A 20,292-nucleotide genomic window follows, 5' to 3' on the forward strand; every position below is an offset into this window, starting at 1 on the left:
ACAAAGTTGAAGTACTTTGGCCACATCATGAGGAGACAGCAAAGCCTAGAGAAGACAATTATGCTGGGGAAAGTGGAAGGTAAAAGGAAGAGGGGCCGACCAAGGGCAAGATGGATGGATGGCATCCTTGAAGTGACTGGACTGACCTTGAAGGAGCTGGGGGTGGTGACGGCCGACAGGGAGCTCTGGCGTGGGCTGGTCCACGAGGTCACGAAGAGTCGGAGACGACTGAACGAATGAACAACAACAAGCCATGAAACCAAATCCTATGCGTGTTTATTCAGAATGAATGGCACTTCAGCAGCTCCAAGTGCTGTCAGCCCTTCACATCCGTGAGAGTTTGGGGCACAAGGCCCTTCATGAAAGGGGGAAACTGCAAATAGAAATTCTTATCTTTTTACCTGAAAGAATATTTCTAGTTCCTTCAGCACAACTCTTATGATCAATTGACCATAGATTCACATTGGGGAACCTAGCAATTATTGGAGGTGGCATAGCAGGTTAAACTGCTGAACTTGCTGACCGGAAAGTTGGTGGTTCAAATCCACAGGACGGGGTGAGCTCCTGCTGTTAGCCCAGCTTTTGCCAACCTAGCAGTTTGAAAACATGCAAATGTGAGATCAATAGGTACCGCCTCGGCAGAAAAATAAACAGCTCTCCATGCAGTCATGCCAGCTACATGACCTAGGAAGTGTCTATGGACAATGCTGGCTCTTTGGCTTAGAAATGAAGATGAGCACCACCATCTCAGAGCCAGAGATGAGCACCACCCCTCAAGAGCCAGAAAGGGAAGCCTTCACCTTATCTGCATTTCTAGGCATTGAATGTTTGCCTTGTATTGTGTATCCTGGAATCTGCTCTGAGACCCCTCGAAGGAGATGGGGCAGAATACAAATAAAGTGTTATTTTCATCAAATCCATGAATAATCAAAGTTGCCAAAGTCAAACCCACTAATGTAGATGGCAAACTGTATATTCCCAGCTGAATGACTTTAAAAATTAAATCCAACAATTGTGTATGTATGAGTGAATGAGTTAGCATACTGGAGTGGCTAGTGTTGGACTGGGGCATGGAGAGACCAGTTTGAATCCCTGCTGTATTAGACAAGTAACCCTCTCTCAGCCTGAGAGGAAGGCCAATCCAAACTTCTGAATAAACCTTGCCAGGAAAACTCTGATAGGGGTGCCATAAATTGTTGTTGACCCGAAGGCTTGTTCTTTTTTGTGTGCCTTCAAGTCATTTACAGTTACCTTATTCTGCGGTTTTAAGTAGATAACAAAATGTATATTAGTTATGCTGGTAAATTAAACCCTCTTTAGCATACTGAGCTGAATTAACATACACCCAGCATGCACTGAAGTGGCTAGCATATATAAGGAGATTTTTCTCTGTTAAGAGATCTATGAATTTACTGTCAGTTTTTCTAAAAGATCCTCCAAAGTGAGAAATACCTGCCTGCAGCTACTGACCCCTCACTGGACCCTGAATAAAGGCATCTTAGGCAAAGCCACTTCATTGATAGTTATTCATTTAAAAAAAGGATGGGCTGTACTGACACCTTGTGGCTTTTGCTACACAATTTACTTCTTGGTTTACTCTGCACCTGCTTGAGCAAACTGAACAAGTAGTGGTGCTTGCCAAAACTCAAAAAATTGCTCTCAACAAACCATAATCTTGCTATATATAGAATTACTCTGAGGTGACAAGCACCAAATTTAAAGTGTTTTCATAAATTAGGGCCTAAATACCCCAAGGGCATCTAATCCCATTTGATCTTGGAAATAGCAGGAAGCTATTTATTCCTTGGATGGGAGGCCAACCATGAACTACAGGTTCAGTAGGTTAGACACTATTTCAGAGGAAGGACCAGGAAAAAATATGTCTTGTATATTCTTTCCCTAAGAAAATCCTATGAAAATCATGGGGTTGCAATGCGTTGAAAGCATACACATGTTGGGAGTCTCAACAGAAGGAAAGGGAATTTGAGCACAACATCTATTTACCCTTGCAGAAAACAGTGTTTTAGAACAGCTCAGCCCACACAAGTTGCTGGAAAACACTTCTTCCAAACATTATTTGTGGGGACAGAAGCCTGAGGCCTCCATTCCTTCCAAAGCCATGAGTGATATAGAGAGGAAGAGACACTGTGATGGATCTGGGCTTAAGCAGACACTGTGCAAATTTAGAGTCTGTTGCTTAAGCCCAGATCCATCTAAGTGTCTGGGGGCAGGAGGAATTGAAAATGGTGAAGTGTGTGAACGGTAGATCCAGGAATATTTTCTTCCTTTCTCTTCATCCTGGAAGGTAACAAATACCAGTGAGGGCAGAAAGAGAAGAAATGGATATTGTCTAAACTTTGAGGCCTGGTTCTACTCATCAGACCATTTATCTAGACAAGAAAAAGAAAGAAGGTAACGTCTGAATTAATAATATTTATTGATTACAATGGGGAACAAACAAAACAACTAAAAAATAAAAACTGAAGAAAGTTTGGAAACCTCCCTCAAGGGCTTCCACATCTCAGGGTCATGGGTGATGTCCTCAGAATTGGAAAGTTCTTCATTTCAAGGAAAAAACAAAGAACGGGTTACAGGTTTTGGAACTGCCATCACCTGCATAAGGGGAGGAAACAAAAAGCAGAATGATTATTGTCAATAAGGAGAGAACTATTTTCATTTGTGTCAAATGAAAAAAAATCAACTTCTCCCATGTCCATGCTCTTCTCAAGTTCACCAAAAACTAGATTAAAGGAAATTTCCTTAGATTGAATAGGATAATGTTCTCACACCATCATAGGTCTCTATTCACACTAGCTTTAAAAAATTACTGTATTCTTGCTATTTTCAGGTATCCTGACAATTTTACCTATATCGAAACTGTTCTTCTGCATTTACTCCAGGAGTTAGAAACATTCGCCCTTAGAGCCAAAACGCAGCACCCCCCCCCCCAAAAAAAACCCTCACAAAACAAACAAGACAAACTATGTCTTGCCTACAACAGGAGTGGAGATCATATATCACAGCAGTTCTAAACTTGTATAACCAATGGTGAGAAAAGGGGAACTGCAATTGCATCTGGAGACTAAATCCTACATATCACTTTTCTCACCCCTAAGGAGACTCAAAGCGGTTTCCAACATAATAGTGGCAAAATTCAATGCAGTACATACATGTGAAAACCAAAACATAATTTCTAGACAATAACATATATTATAAATTAAGAACATTAATCATGTTATTTATTTATTCATTCATTTAAAACATTTATATTCTGCCCTTCTCACCCCGAATTTGTGCCGGGACACAAATTCTTATATACATACATAAACATTAAAAACATTTATCAAAATATTAAAATACACCATTTAAAACCGTCCTAGTCATCCACGTCAAATCTAATTGGCCTGGTAATCTTTCCTATTGCTGCTTTATTGCCCTGTCCCAAAAGCCTGGTCCCACATACAAGTTTTTACCATCCTTCTAAAGGACAGGAGAGAGGGGGTCGACCTGATCTCACCAGGAGGGAGCTCCATAGCCGGGGAGCAATCACTGAGAAGGCCCTGTCTCTCGGCCCCACCCATCGTGCCTGTGCCAATGGGGGGACAGAAAGCAGGGCCTTCCCAGATTTTAATCTCCACGATGGTTCATAGGGGGAGATGCGTTCGGACAGGTAATTTGGGCCGGAGCCGTTTAGGGCTTTATAGGTCAAAGCCAGCACTTTGAATTGTGCCCAGTAGCAAACTGGCAGCCAGTGAAGCTGGCATACCATGGGAGTTGTATGCTCCCTATATGCCGCCCCAGTTATTAACTTGGCTGCCTCTCGTTGGACTGTTTAAAGCTTCCAAGCAGCTTACCTCTATATGACTAAATATATGGTGCAAAAACCATATCAAATCATATATTCTTTTGATACCTGGGACTCCAGATTAAAAACAAACAACTGTACATTTTCCAAAACCCTTGAGCCATTCCTTTGGATCTAGCCTGGGAATGTTGTGGAGTCCCCTTCTTTGGAGGTTTTTAAGCAGAGACTGGATTGCCATCTGCCAGGAGAGCTTTGATTCTGTGTTCCTGCATGGCAGAAAGGGCTGGACTGGATAATCCTTAGGCTCTCTTCCAACTCTAGGATTCCAGCCTAGGGGAATGTGTGTCCTAGACTTGGCACACAGCAGGGATGTTGAGCAAACTGCCTCCAGATGTTGGATGGCAACAGCGGCCACCCTAGCCAGCCTAACCAAAGGTGAGGGATGACAAGTGTTGCATTTTAACCTGAAGATATAAGTGATATTTGCACCTGAAATTCTGTGCAGTCATTTCAGAGCAAATACATCCTAAATAACCATGCTTCCATTTAAATAATGAGGAATATTTTTCAAATAATATTTAAAATGGCCAACCAGAAAATGCAGTTAACTTTAATATTATAACATAAAGTCAGAAACTAGGAAAGGTCCATGTAGGGTATTTGTTGTTCCATGGCCTTCCCTTCTAATCCAATTTAAATTTTATAATTCCCATCCTACTTGCTCTTTCTTCTCAAAGAATATTGCTTATATTAGTGTGTTTTAGTGTGTATCCTTTCTTTGTATGTATAACTTTAGGTAAAACAGAACACTCAGATTACAGAGGCCAGAGCAGCTTCAGTGGCAGAAAATAAAACTAAGTGTTTATGGAAATGCAACACTTAATTGATAAAGAGTAATCGAAAACACACAGTAAAAGAACACTTAAGTCATGATATAAAAGCATCATTTCAAGGATTACAAGAGGGCCCACTGTTTGGGTGAGTGGATGAAGTGCCCTGCTAGGCTGTCATTGCAATGTGGAATCAAAAACAACAGCAGCATTAAATTTTCCATCAAAGACATGCTTTATTTTGAACTTTTTTTTTTTACATTGCCATGTGGAGCTAGGCACTGTGGAAATATAGGAACAGAAGGAAACAACTGCCATAGCCTTCAAAGAGAGACAATTAAATATTGGCCAATGATAGTCAAAAAGGAAAAAAGTGAAATCAGATCTTGAAAATCATGTGAATCAGAGCTGTGTCCTCCGTCCTCTTTAAAAAAAAGAGAAACTGCCTTTAAATTAGAAAGCATTGGGGCTGAACAGATACCTATTATTTTGTGAGAAACACTATATATTCTCGTGTGAAATGGTATTTGCAAAATTTGCAAATACCATTTTAGGGAAAACAGCATTTACCTCCTGGACACATACACATATATCTACTTCTGGCTTCATCAGAATAGACAACTATCCCCTCCCTAAAAAGGAAGAAAGGAAAAATCAGGAGAAGGAAAACATTGCCTCTCTAAAGACCTCTGAAGCAGTGAAAGAGATGCAATGGCTTGAAAATATTTGGCAGGAACAGTATGGTCAGTGGTATCTGGGGACCGGCTAGGGCAAGCTCTTCCACCACTCCCGTTCCGTGTTAAGTGATCTGCAGCCCCAGAACCACAATTCCCGAGATATTGTGGTTCTGGTATGCCAACCAGGACATAAGAGGTGATGATTGATATTACATATGGCCCAGCTCATCTTGGACAAGCAAAATCCAAGATAGTGGGAGTAGCCAGCTACTGCTCCTTCTACCACTGTCATGACCAGCAGTTTGGTGGGTTTGGTTCAGCTACTGCTGACTGCTTAGAAAGGGTTAATCTGTTTCCTATTTGGAAGAGATCAAGATGACCTTCCCTTCCAAGTATGTTCCACAGAGATTAGTGGTGAAGGTCGGCAGCTATGAGCATCAGCTGAGATTCTCTGCATAAAGAGAGGTGCAAGAGAATGCTCTTTGGGAACAGTAACTTTCCCAAACTATATCCACAGGTTGTTCTTATGACCCTGTTCTCGAACTCTGCTGAATACTGAAACCTCGCTTTATACCTGAATACCTTTGGATGTAAAACTTCAGTTTTACCTTGCTTACCGATTTAATTTTGGGGCCCTGATTACAGACTATGTCTTTGGAATGTGGGGCTTTGTTTTGTATTACCTCAGCTGTACACTGTATTTCTGTTCTGTAGTCAGTCCTTGAAAAGACTTGGGTATTGAAGTTCTTTGTTTAAGTAAACTGGTTTTGACATATGCTGGGCTTGTTCAGTTAAACTCTGCCCTCATTATTGGGTAAGAGCCCTGGCACACGACACCCACAAAGACAGGAGATTAAGCAGGAGAGAAAAGAAGAAATACCCACAGAGGAAGCACAGGCAACCTTGAGCCAAGGTAAGCCAGGCTGCACAAAGACATAACTTTCCTTCTGGAAAAGGCAAGCTCATCATCCAGGGAATAACTTGCAAAGGAAAGGGTGAGGAGTATCCCAATAGTAGAAGAAAGCGGTGTTTCCTTCCCACAATCCGAGAACTGCACGGGACAGTCACTCTCAGGTCTTGCAAAAAGTTTAATAAATACAGATTTTTATTTTAGAATTAAAGTACAATTATCTTTGAATACTGCAATAACCAAGAAAGTATAGACAGTCTTCTACTTTGGTGGGTTTGACTTCTGCAGATTTAATTATTCACAAATTTGATTAAATGTTCTCTAGAAATCTTTATAGCAATTTCTGTATTTGTGTTTTTTTTTACTTTCACAGGCATATCAGGTCCCTAACTCCAGCAAATATGAGAGCTGATGATAAATTACTATCTCTATTCATAAGTCACATCGAAAAACTTTTTACAGAGATAACACAGTGATAGGTCATATCCTGTACATTTTTTTAAAAAATGAAGAAAATAATACATTTTGGTTTCCTGTAATTCATAATACTAAGATACTCACCTTAACAATTTTAAGACCTTTCAAAACAATACAGATTTTAAATGTATTTCTTCCGAGTTTCAAAGTCTTCACCAGGTTGCAATAGGATTTGCTTTATATTTTCTATAATCATCCATGCAGAAAAATGCTAGCTCTGTTTCATTTGCTGAAAGATAAGGTATTTTAATATGTTTAGTGAGGGAAAGTGATTGCCAAGTCACATATTATGTTAACATGATTTAGGATCAAAGAGGATATTGCCATTTTCCAGCTTGTTTGTTATTACTTCACATCCAAATAGCTGAACTACATTTAGTACCACACACTGAACGGCATTATTACTGCTTAAAATAACTTAAAATAAGCCAAAGACTGCAAAATCGTTTAGATGGCTTTTCTCATTCTTAAAAGAATCAGCTCATCGCTTCGTAATACAAGGAAACAACAAAGCCTTCATTTTGAAGCTCTCTTTCAGTTTAAGGAAGGGAGGAGGATCCTCTCCCCCCCCCCCCCCCAATTAACCTGTAGCCATAATAATTTAATACTTAGAGGATCAGTAGAATATTTTACCGATCACTTTACATTCTCCCTTATGACCCATCAAAACGTGCTTCTGAAGAAGCTAATTTTTTGCCCTGCTGATGATTAATTCATGAGGCTTCAACAATATGCAAAGTGAAAGACACAAATTGGCTTCTCCAGCAATACCTTCAAATGCCTCTAATTATTCACCAGGGAGATGGCAGAGCTAAAGGACCCACAAAGGTTCAGAGCAGTCACCATTCTTTTCCCCCAGTAGGTCAAGGACTTCCTCTTCTAAAACAATAAGTCAGCAACATTACTCATTCAGAGCGAATGGAAAGCCATCACAATTAGGAGACGTTGAATTCTTTTGAAGTACCACAAAGTTCTAAGCTTGCTTTTCAAAATTAAACCAGAAGTTAATGAAGTCTGCCTGCCTTATGCAAAAAGGAGCGGAGAAATGACAACTCTGAATATTGACTAGGAAACCTGCAGAAACCGAGGGCAATGAGAAATGAGTATCACTATTTAACATGCAACTTACTTCTGAAACAAAAATGAAAGAGGCATACATTTCAGCCTCATTTATCAGATAATGGCTGCCAAGCTTTTTCTCATAAATACTTCCAAGATTAGGCCTTGTTCAAATGGCACATGTGTATTCTTGCATGGCCAGGGGTTGGACTAGATGGAGCTTGTGGTTTCTTCCAATTCTATGATTGTACAAGTCTTGGCTTCAAGTTTACACATTAACCCCACTATCTTTCAAGGGGACCAGGAGATTCCATGTGTTAAACGCGATCTCCTCAAGGCTTAGTTGTCAGATTTCTCTTGCAATAAAGATAACATGGAATGCACGGAACAAAGATAGCTGGCATAGTGGGACAAAGAGCAAAGACACTGACCGATTACAGAAACTTGATGGCTGAGAAGGATCCAAAGCCCCTTTTTTCTATGTTCTTGGAAAACGTAAGGCTGATTTTAACATTGTTTTTAAAGGTATGGTTCTTATAGTGATAATAAGATAACCTTATGTAACTCAGTTTATTTAAAGATGTCATAGAAACATAGAGTTGGAAGAGACCTTGTGGGCCATCCAGTCCAACCCCCTGCCAAGAAGCAGGAATCACATTCAAAGCACCCCTGACAAATGCCCATCCAACCTCTGCTTAAAAGCCTCCAAAGAAGGAGCCTCCACCACACTCTGGGGCAGAGAGTTCCACTGCTGAACAGCTCTCACAGGAAGTTCTTCCTAATGTTGAGGTGGAATCTCCTTTCCTGTAGTTTGAAGCCATTGTTCTGCGTCCTAGTCTCCAGGGCAGCAGAAAACAAGCTCACTCACTCCTTCCTATGACTTCCCCACACATATTTATACATGGCCATCTTGCCTCTTCTCAGACTTCTCTTCTGCAGGCTAAACATGCCCAGCTCTTTAAGCCACTCCTCATAGGGCTTGTTCTCCAGACCCTTGATTATTTTGGTCATCCTCCTCTGGAACACATTCCAGCTTGTCAACATCCCCTTCAACTGCTGTGCCCAGAAGTGGACACAGTATTCCATATGTGGTCTGACCAAGGCAGAATAGAGAGGTAGAATGACTTCCCTGGATCTACATGCTAGACTCCTATTTATGCAGGACAAAATCACATGACATTGTTAGCTCATGTTTAACTTGTTATCCACAAGGACTCCAAGATCTTTTTCACACGTACTACTGTCGAGCCAGGCATCCCCCACTCTGTGTCATCTGCAAACTTAATGATCTTTCCATCTAACCCTTAATCTTAGTAATTAATAAAGATGTTGAACAGAACCAGGCCATTAAATGTCATTAAATCCCATTGAGATTGTCAATTTAATTGTCTGAAGACCTTCAATACTGAAGGACTGCTGCATAGATATAGAACCTTTCCATCTGGAAGTCTGAAGTTCAGGAATACAAAGTCTATCACTTCAGGAAGTAACATTATAAAAACAAAAACAAAAAAGCCTTATTCCACCAAACATTTAGTCAAGGTCATATTTTGTCCTCTTTTCCCTAAGTGTTATTTTTTTCTCAGTATCAACAAGTCAATCACCAAAGTGACCTGCTATATGATTCAAGTGATTAATATTGTGAAAGACAATTGTTTGCATGAGCCTATAAAGTGTTGGTTATGAAGCAATTATCTTGTACACATTTCTAAGGAAAAGTTGCCATTGCCACGTAAGAGTTTACAGGGTAATGGATGAGAAAGGAGCAAGTATTAAGGGAGAAAACAGAGAAAAATTATAAACCCTTTCTGTCTGTAAACCTGCCTTGGGTAATTAAACAATCATATTTACTGATTCAGTGAAAGGCTTTTACAAAATATGCGAGCCACTATATATCTGATATAGCATATAATGTTGTGTATGTTCAAGTCTATTCAAAATTATGGTGACACTCTTCTAGGGTTTTCTGGGCAAAACTTATTTAGAGGAGGCTGAGTGGGAATCTGAATCCTCATCTCCCAGAGTCTTAGTCCAACATTGAAACCATTCCACATTGGATCCAGGGTGAAAGTTGTGAGGGTATCGCAAATTATCAGCAACACTGGGTAAAATCATGAAAAATTAATCAGCTTAAGTTATTCCCAGGGGCCCCATGGTGGCACAGTGGGTTAAACTGCCGAGCTGCTGAACTTGCTGACCGAAAGGTTGGCGGCTGGAATCTGGGGAACGGGGTGAGTTCCCACTGTTAGCCCCAGCTTCTGTGAGTAGAACAATAAGTACCGCTTCTGTGGGAAGATAACGGCATTCCATGCAGTCATGCTAGCCACATGACCTTGGAGGCGTCTACAAACAATGCCAGCTCTTTGGCTTAGCAATGGAGATGAGCACCACCTCCCAGAGTCAGACATAACTAGATTTAATGTCAGGGGAAACCTTTAGCTTTAAAGTTATTTCCTGAAAAATTGATGATGATCTCAAGTATTTTTACTATAAATTTTCGATGTTTTTTTTTAAGGGGAAAGGGGTGCATTTTAAAAATAAGGTAAGATTGTATACATTTAAACATGTTTATATTTGGAAAACCTCAACTTGACCAGCATCTCCTAATTTTAGCCTCTACCTCCAGAATGACTTGAAGACTTTGCCTAACTCAAAATGTGTTAACATTTTAAATAGCGTGAAAAAGATCCAGGAATAATTACAAATCTAGTCTTTAAAAGCAAGAGCTCTCAGGGTCTCAAAGCCTGCTATGTAAGCATTCAGTGGCTTTCACTGAACCCAAAGTGACAGTTGGTTAGCCACACAACTCAGTTTTCTGGCAGGTAGTGCCTCCTGATTGAAGTAAGCAGATATGAACCATGTCCTCTTCCACATGTCTTCCCCAAAGTGATCTTGACCACTGCTTCTTAAACTGTGGGTCCTGATACCAAATGGGGTCTCCTTATCTCAGTGTTGGAGTCACAAAAATTTGGCAACAGTAAAAGGTTTCCAAATACAACCCATTTACACAAATCTGTTAGCAACAATATACAGTATTTACAGTGGACGCTGCAGAAGATACTTCAGCTGTATTCCGCAAAAAGGAAAATCAGCCTGTTTAGCAAGCCTTGCAAATGCTGGTTTATTATCAGTAAATGTTTGATTTTCGTACATATTTTATATACCTTTTATATCTGGGGTCATCGCTTCTGGTGTGAGAGAATTGGTCGTCTGCAAGAACATTGCCCAGGGGATGCCCGGATATTTTACCATTCTGTGGGAGGCTTCTCTTATGTCTCTGCATGAGAAGCTGAAACTGATAAGACAGGAGCTCACCCCACTCCCCGGATTCAAACTGCCAGCCTTTCGGTCAGCAGTCCTGCCGGCAAAGGGTTTAACCTATTGCACCACCGGGGGCTCCTACACCAGAAGCAACTTGTAGTTTCTTAAATCTCTCCTGACACACACAAACACACAAATCTGGGGTCATGTAAACATTACTATATTACTCAGCTGGAAAGGGATAGCTGGTCGAAAAAGTTCAAGAAGCCCTAATCTAGGCAACTCTCCAGCCTTGCACTGCACAATATTAATCACACAATCATCTCATTACTTCTCACTAGTTCCATTGCTTAAATTTACAGCCAAAACATCTGTTTAAATGTTACCAAAAGACTAAGCAGACATGGTATTAATAAGCAAGCTGTCAATCATTTAAAATTAACCTGACAGAATTCTAAGCATGTATTTTCTTCATTCAAAAATGCCTCTATTAAAATTCTGAAGGGAGATGCATATTGCCCTCAAGCCCCATGATTTGAATGTACATGGAACCCCACACCTTCCTGAATAATTACCATGTTGCATGCAGTCTTTGAGGGACAGCATTTGCTTTTCGGCAGGCTATCCAAACAGAATCAACTGCTCTCTGGATAATGACAAGCACAATGAGCTGAGACTTCAGTCAATCCCAGTGCACCACCCACCTACTCCCGCTGCTTTCAGGGTGCTGTCCTCTGCCAACATCAGTTTGTCATCATCTTCTAAACTGACGACGAGTTCATTGGTCTAGAAAGTCAAGAGGTAGGGGAAGATAATCAAGACAAATATAGGATTCCCAGTTAAGGACTGTCGTATTACATCCTAGGAGAAAGCATTCAACACCATTACATTATATTTGCAAACATTAAAGGGAAAGCAAGCAATCACAAAATATACCTTAGAGCCATGTGCCTGATGAATGATCTTCATTGTGTCTGAAAAGAGATAATTTATTTTGAAGTTTGTTTTGATTTTGGTCTTTTTCTAGTACACACACTGTTCTGCATGTATATACAATACTCTGTTATTATCTCTTTCCACTACTTTCTTCACACAGGGAGAAGCAAACAGACACCACAGTTTTGAGGTAGGGAGTCCCAATCCTCTCCAAGGAACATCACTTCGATCATTAACAGGAAAATTCTATATTTATTACAAAGAGAAGTGCCATTGAATTTAATGGATATTAAATAAGTGTAAAACGAAGTGCTACTTAATACTAATTTTCAAAAAATTCAGAATACTGAGGAGTCATCAACATACAAGTATTTTCAAAAAAACTATCCCAAAAGTACAAGAAAAATAATCAACACCGAGCATATGAAATGTTGGAAGGGAATGGACGATAGAAACTGTGTGTATTCTAGGCTCATCAGCAACTTTCTTTGACAATCGTCCTAACTAATCTAGTGTTTCTTCATGTTTCAGGGTGAATAAAAGTTATAATATCCCCAAAGGCTAATGCTTTCTTTTTGAAAGAGCTTCCCCTGACAGCGAACAATAGAATCCTGATTATAATCATTTGAAACTTTCAATTTCTATAATATTTTCTTCAAAAATAGATAAATTCTCATTCTTAATATGCCAGAATGACTGACCCAACAAAAGCCAGGGTCCTATTTCAGCATCATTACTATGGCATTCCATGATTCTCTCACATAGGATGAAATCCAGCATTAATTTTCAGCTCCTTCTTTCTTACAACTTTCTGGACCATCTAAAATCATCTTTAGTCTAAAGGATTCCACCCAGATCCAGTTTTAGAGGGAAACAAGATTATTTTATATTCTGTCCTTCTCACCTCAAAGGGGACTCAGGGCGGATCACAGTACACATTCACAGCAAACATTCAATGCCATTAAACACACAGGATAGACAACAGATAGAGGTATTATGTTGACATTTTTCCCAGCTTTGGCTTCCTGGAGGTTGTGATCGATTCTGGCCACAGGGGGGTGCTGTCATTCCACCCTCTACTGTGAAGAGACCTTGATCACAGACTTCCTCCTTCTTTTGATCGCCGGCATTTTTCTGGTATTTCCTTTTTATGGTGCGGTAAAATACCTCCCTGCGTAAGTGGTGCCCAATTTCTCTACTCATCGCTCACAGATGGACAGTGAGATGGGTAAAGGTCGGGTGCTCATCCCGACCCGGGCTTCAAACTGTCAACCTTTCAATTGATATGATCTATTGCTGTTGGTGATTAGTCAGCTGTGCTACATTATATACTGATAAACCAACACACAAACATTGTATCAATCTGACCTTACATATACACTAGCAAAGGAGGACAAAATAACCACTTATTCCCAAAACCATTATGTTCCATTCTGCTGGACTCTGTTGTTTGGGCCACTGTTGGATTTTGCCCAGAAATTATATCATAAAACATTAACAAAAACTTAGCTTGACATAAGTGTTCTTCACTTCAAATATCTCATCTGTCCATTATTGCCATAATAACTGGGCTATCTTAATTCATTAATTTGCGGGGGGGGGGGGGGGTTAACTAAAACTTTTTCTTTGATTTAAGTCTTACATTATTTATTGGATTCATATCCAAGATCTTTCCTATTTACCTCCAGCCTCATTTTTACCCACTACTTATTTACTATGTAAATTCTTTCAACACATAAGCCTCTCATTCCATGCTTCCAGCTCCTACTTGGCTACCCTTTTTAACCTCACAATTAGTTGTTGGATATTGAAATGCAGATGCACGAAGGAAATTGTGATTTCAAAGGATTGTGGGTCACGAGCAGCACTTCAACATGCGAGCCAAGTTTAAAAGGCACTTCAGCAAGATGATAAAAAATTAATACCCAAAAGACAACTCTGCCAATTAACACTGGAATGAATAATGTACAGAATAATACTGATGCAAATTCCAAAATGTCCAGCTCTTTAATACCTCCATGAGATAAAGTTCTACCCACAGTAGAATGCCAGATTTCTTCCCATCCCAAATGCAAACATATCCAAAGCATCTACAACCCTTCAATATATCCCTACTTCATAACATGGGCTTTCTTTTTAAGATAGCCTAAAGTAATATACAAATATCACAGCATTAGCTCAGGTTAAATGGCTCCAGTTGTCAATTTAGAGAAACAGGAACCCCCTGACTAAGTCAAATAGGGCATCTTATCAAGAATCCATTTCTACATATTGCAATACTCAGGCGAAAACATTCATCAGATTAAGAGAAAGCAAATCTTAAACCAAAAAGGTAAATAGGAAAAGGAGCAGGAGTGAAAACAGGAAGTAATTTAAAAGAAAGCCTGAAGAAATAAGAAAGTCAAATCTTACTGCTATTCAAATGAAATAAATTTTATTGGATTTTAGCTTCCAAAAAAATAGCTCCAACTCTTACAGTTGCTGGTATAGTTCCCCCAGACTCCTAGTGATAGCTTTCACTGAGCCAAAACATAGGCTGCGACATATTTTGTGAAAGTGACAATGTTGCATGGGCCGTGGTTAGAATTGCAGGTTAATCTGCCAACTACAGAAAAGCTTGCCGACCAGAAGATTGGCAGTTGAAAGCTATGGGTCGGGTTGAGCTCCTGCTGTCAGCCCTAGCTTCTGTTTACCTAGCATTTCGAAAACAGCAATGTGAGTAGATAAATAGGTAGGGAGGTAAAAAGCGCCCCTGAAGAAGCTGTGCCAGCAATTCAATCAAGAAGGCGTCCATGGACAACAGGCTCCTCGGCATGGAAAATGGAACAACAGCACCTCCTCATGGCCGAGTCGAACACAGCCTCCAGATGCCAGAAATGAAAAAGAGGAAAATCTTGCCTCTGTCTAAGTACTTTGTAAATTGTATAACAGCACTGAATGTTTGCCATACATGTATTGTATAATGGCATTAAATGTTTGCCATGTATGTATTCTGTAATCTGCTCTGAATCCCCTTGGGGAGGTTATTATTATCATTATCATCGGGGGGAAACAACTGAGGTGGGTCATGATGTAAAGTTATACACAGAGTACAGAAAACAGCTAGAGAAACTCTCAATTTCTCATTATATTAAAACCCAGAGTCATCTAATAAAGATGGTATCTGGTCCACAAACGCTTATGCCATAACTCTATCCTTAAATCTTGAAGGCATCAAACAACACCTGGTGAGCTTTGATTTAAGGAGTTAACATAGCTACCCTTCTGGAGATCAAATGATATGTATCTTCATACAACACAGATGAAACTTGCTGCCATTCAATGGAGTGATAGCTGTGAATTCTGAAAAAAAAAACTTTTAACTATACCTATTTTTAAGAGCTGCCTTGAGTCCTAAATTTAAAAAAATGGGATATAAATATACATAGCAACAACATGTGATGATGTGATTTAATTGAAAAATAAGGATAGACACATACCATATTTGTACTTTTTAAAAGGAGGTGGAAGTGTAGTCCTTAGTGCCACATCTGGGGAGGGGGAGAGAGAAAAAGTTGAAGACACATGGAACAGTTTTTACTTATTTTTTACAAAAGAACTACACAAACTGTCCTTTTAGAATCAACACTGCAATGCTGTCCAATATTTCTTCAATGGCATTTCCTCTCAAGTGTACAGAGACTCCAGCCCACATGATGCAGATGTTAAGGCAGGAGAGAGAACTGTGAGCAACCTACAAATGCTGAACTTAAACTTGTTTCAACTCCAGATAGCAGGCCAGAGTAATGCTGGGAGTTGCAATTCAATGTAGAAGGCTGCAAAATTCCAACCTGTGTTAGAAATTACAGCCATTTTTCCATATATGATGTTTCCAGCTGCCTGAAACTCTAACCCCACAATTCCACACCAGCAGCCATTTTAACTAAGGCTATTAAAAGTCACACTCCAAAATATCTGGAGGGCACCAGATTGGAGGAGGTTTAAAGTTAGAATTACATACACGGCACCTCCTCATACACTAGCATCCTAGAACCAGACAACACAATCATCCTGGTTGGGGGAGATCCTAGAAGCTTTAGGATTCTTGGGAGCTTTGTCTATTCAAATTGTGGCAGAGAAGAATATTGTAAGCCAGAGCACTGGTCTATTTTGCTCAATACTTGTGAACATTAATGGGCAGCAGACAGCCAGTTATTTTGGCAAATACTGCATTTCTTCCCAAAATACTGTATATAAATATGTAGAAGCTTCTTGACAACAGCTTCTTACCATTCTTCACAAACTGAATAAACTCTTTTACAGTCTGGTCCAGATTAACACCATGATAGACAACAGGTTTGAAATTACGGTGCTCAAATGAACGGACTAGTCGAACAGTCAAAGTCACGTCTCCTGATGACATGAGTCAGCCACAAATTACCTGGAAAGCAAATATTTCTTTTGAGACATGCAAACATACATATCTATGTTAAGAACGCACAATACTATTTGTACACATGTCTGTTTGTATGTGCATGTAAAATACATGTAATATGTATTACAGCACTGAAAATGTAATTATTTGGGAAGGAAATAGAAATCTCATTTAAAAACACAAAGAGGTGCAGTACAGATTATATTGAAATCAGATTACAGATCAGAAGACTATGAAGTGTTGCATGAATTCAAAGAAGCTACCCCCTGTTTAAACTAGGAGACACTGACGATAATGATGTTTGGTTTTATTGTTTCTACTGTGGTTTTATATTGTTTTAATGCTTAATCTGTATTTTGTTATTATGTGTACTGACTTGTTGTAAACTGCCTTGAGTTGCCGATAGGATGAGAAAGGCGGTATACAAGTATAGTAAATAAATAAATAAATAAAGTTAATCCAAGTTCTTTTGATGACCACATCTTTTCACTTTTATTTTATTAGTAGCAGCTCACTGGGATGCAGCTTGCTGGGATCTTGTCATTGTTTTCTGGCAAATGTAAACTTAACAATTCCTCAACATTATAGAACCAGAAAAACCTATTATTGGTAAAAGCACACAATTTAGTTTATTATTATTATTTACCGCATTTATATACGGCCTTTCTCAGCCCAAAGGTGACTCAGGGCGGTTCACAATTGGCAACAATTCGATGCCTCCCCACAACTATAAAGAGCAAGTTAAAAACAGATAATAAATACAATTAAAACATTAACATATAGTATAAAAACCAAACAAAGACATAAAAATATAATCTTCAACATCTCCTTACTAAAATCGTGATCCAATGGATTGTCAATCGTTCCCAATTTCACCTGCATCCAGAGTTTAGTCCAGCCAACAACGGAGCTGGACCAAATTTGGCACACAGACACAACATGGCTAACTCTGAATACAGGTGGAGTTTGGTGGTGATTAACCTTGGTATATGGGAGTTGTAGTTCACCGGCATCCAGACCCAACATGGCCAACTGTGAATACTGGCAGGGTTTGGGAGTGACTGACCCACAATTTTGGGAATTATAGTTCACTCACATCCTTATGCATTTTCTAATTGGAGCATTCATTAAAAAAAAGACTGATGTTTTTCTAATAAATAACATCACAAATTATCAAAGTGATATGACCTATCATCCAAAAGCAAACAATGCCCTTTGCAAATAACCCGGGCATAGCCAGGTACCCAAGCTAGCATAGTAATAAAATTTGAAGGGCACTCAATCCAAGGGCACAGGTTGAAAACGCCTAAAGGAGAGGCAAACAACTTATCAAACCAATTAGCTGGCTCTTAATAGACAGCTTTTGAGAGAAGGCTTGAGAATGATAAAACAAAACAAAAACCCTAAGAGTTGATCGAACCTTTTGACAGCTGACAGAGGTCAAACAAAAAGCCAAAGTAGATTTGGTTATCAAGAGCACAATCCTATCCAGATCATAGAGAGTGTAATGCCACTTACTCCAAGTGCCACTGCTCGCTCATTAATATTCCCTAGGAGATACAGAGCTTAGTGATGTAGAAGTAATTATTTGCTCTCTGATTTGAAACACTGAACACTAACGAATGGACAAAATTTAGCTAGTACACCTATCAAACAGTATGTGAAACTTGAAAAAGAAACTAACAATATAGTTAGTTAAGTATGTCCTCTTTCTACTGTTGAAAATGTGTAGTAGTATTTATCTTTGTAAATCTAGGAGTAAATCCAAGAACACTTCGTGCAAGTAAGAATCTAGCATTGGAAGTACTGGTTGATCATTTGAAACAATCATAAATACACAACCTCACAACCTCTGAGGATGCCTGTCACAGATGCAGGCAAAACATCAGGAGAGAATGCTTTTAGAACATGGCCATACAGCCCGAAAAACCAACAACAACCCATGATTTTGGCCATGAAAGCCTTTGACAATACATTGATCATAAATACGGTACAAATTGAGCATCCCTTACCCAGAAACCCAAAAAGCCACAAATCCCAAGATTGTCCAAACGGTGCTTCAATGTACACAAATCGTTTTCATGCACAAATTGTTTAAAATATTGTATATAAAATAACCTCCAGGTTGCATGTATAAATTGTTTAGGAAACATATATCAATTTGATGCTCAGATTTGGATCCCATCCCCAAGATAGCTCATTATGCTGGTGCAAATATTCAAAAATCCAAATCCAAAACCCAGGCATTTCTGAGAAGGGATGCTCATCTAGGACAAAAGAGGGGCCCTTTTCCAGGCTTTGGGTGCATCTACACCAGGTATGGGCAAATTTGGCCCCTCCAGGTATTATGGACTTCAATTCCCACCATTCCTAACAGCCTCAGGCCCTTTCCTTTTTGCTTAAGCGGCTGAGGGGGGAAAGGAGGGGGCCTGAGGCTATTAGGAATGGTGGGAGTTGCAGTTCAAAACACCTGGAGGGCCCAAATTTGCCCATACCTGAACTACACTCTAGATTTAGTGCAGTTTGGCACTGTCTTTTAACTGTCCGAGCTTTATAGTATGGAATCCTGGGAGTTTGGGGTGGCACTAGCGTTGCGAAACTGCAATAATTCTACAGTGTAGATGCAGCCTTAAGACATAAACCAAGGGCCAAACCACAGCTGCAAAAATACACCAAAGCTTATCCCCTGCACCTGCAGCCTCTGCCTGCATTGCTCGTTACCGCTTCGGCGAAGACATCCCTCCTCCGCCCAACCGAGTCGCACTTCCCGCCGCAGAGCCACTCATGCCATCTCCTGCGCATGCGCCCAATTTCATTTCCGAAAGACAGCCTCGCCTCCTTTAACGCTTTGCCCCGCCCCTCCCCTCGATTGGCTGTCCCAAGAACATTGGCTATTGTAGGCACCCAATGAGAAAACTCCGAGTTCAACTCTTTGCTCGAGAAGGCTGAATACCTTGTAAAACATCAACTCCCAGGACTCTCTAAGCATTGAGCCATGGCAATTAAAGTGGCATCAAACTGCGTTAATTCTACAATGTAGATTTACTCTAAAGTTAAACCAAGTCTGCAGAAACTACTACAATTTTTCAAAAAAGTAACTTACTAAACTTAACTTAGAAATAACTTAGTGCAGGGGTCCTCAAACTAAGGCCCGGGGGCTGGATACGGCCTTCCAAAGTCATTTTCCCTGCCCTCACTCAGGGTCAGCCTAAGTCTGAAATGACTTGAAAGCACACAACAACAACAACAATAATCCTATCTCATCAGCCAAAAGCAGGCCCACACTTCCCATTGAAATACTAACAAGTTTATATTTGTTCTTCATTTTAATTATTGTATTGTTTTTAAGTGTTTTGTGAACTACAAATAAGATATGTGCAGTGTGCATAGCAATTCATTCATGTTTTTTTCAAATTATAATCTGGCCCTCCAATAGTTTGAGGGACTGTGACCTGGCCCTCTGTTTAAAAAGTTTGAAGACCCCTGAGTTAGTGGGTCTTACTATAAAGTCAAGTCATTATGTTGTTGTTGTTTATTCGTTCAGTCGCTTCCGACTCTTCGTGACCTCATGGACCAGCCCACGCCAGAGCTCCCTGTCAGCCGTCACCACTCCCAGCTCCTTCAAGGTCAATCCAGCCACTTCAAGGATCCCATCCATCCATCTTGCCCTTGGTCGGCCCCTCTTCCTTTTTCCTTCCATTTCCCCCAGCATCATTGTCTAAGCTTTCCTGTCTCCTCATGATGTGGTCAAAGTACTTCATCTTTGCCTCTAGTATCCTTCCCTCCAATGAGCAGTCAGGCTTTATTTCCTGGAGGATGGACTGGTTGGATCTTCTCGTGGTCCAAGGCACTCTCAGAACTTTCCTCCAACACCACAGTTCAAAAGTATCTATCTTCCTTTGCTCAGCCTTCCCTATGGTCCA

At 40.0% G+C, this 20,292-nt stretch overlaps 1 protein-coding gene across 7 annotated transcripts; it reads right to left on the minus strand.

Annotated features, from left to right (window-relative positions):
* Positions 1-2,413: 2,413 nt before the first annotated feature.
* C1H2orf76 (chromosome 1 C2orf76 homolog) lies at positions 2,414-19,194 on the minus strand. Of its 7 annotated transcripts, none has more exons than XM_067473178.1 (8): positions 19,091-19,183; positions 17,016-17,096; positions 16,225-16,375; positions 15,435-15,485; positions 11,956-11,993; positions 11,724-11,805; positions 6,784-6,928; positions 2,414-2,613 (listed from the first exon to the last, which is right to left on the minus strand). In XM_067473178.1, exons 3-7 carry the CDS (start codon positions 16,355-16,357, stop codon positions 6,852-6,854), a joined length of 381 nt encoding a protein of 126 aa, XP_067329279.1. In that variant the 5' UTR covers positions 16,358-16,375; positions 17,016-17,096; positions 19,091-19,183; the 3' UTR covers positions 2,414-2,613; positions 6,784-6,851. The 7 variants fall into 7 exon arrangements, with proteins under 7 accessions (XP_067329279.1, XP_067329270.1, XP_060631425.1 ...); XM_067473169.1 differs by lacking the exon at positions 17,016-17,096 and adding an exon at positions 5,221-5,267 and having other exon boundaries at positions 19,062-19,182; XM_060775442.2 differs by lacking the exon at positions 17,016-17,096 and adding an exon at positions 5,206-5,267 and having other exon boundaries at positions 19,062-19,182.
* Positions 19,195-20,292: the final 1,098 nt, after the last annotated feature.

Source organism: Anolis sagrei, chromosome 1 (assembly GCF_037176765.1).
Source record: "Anolis sagrei isolate rAnoSag1 chromosome 1, rAnoSag1.mat, whole genome shotgun sequence".
NCBI lineage: Eukaryota > Metazoa > Chordata > Lepidosauria > Squamata > Dactyloidae > Anolis > Anolis sagrei.

What these genes read in the sequence shown, in the direction of transcription:
- C1H2orf76 (XM_060775452.2), bottom strand. Translation starts at nt 16,357, where the DNA reads ATGTCATCAGGAGACGTGACTTTGACTGTTCGACTAGTCCGTTCATTT. An exon ending in ATCAGGCACATGGCTCTAAG is followed by an intron (nt 11,806 to 11,955) that starts GTATATTTTGTG and finishes TTGACTTTCTAG; the next exon opens with ACCAATGAACTCGTCGTCAG. An exon ending in CCTGAAAGCAGCGGGAGTAG is followed by an intron (nt 6,929 to 11,723) that starts GTGGGTGGTGCA and finishes CTTATCTTTCAG; the next exon opens with CAAATGAAACAGAGCTAGCA.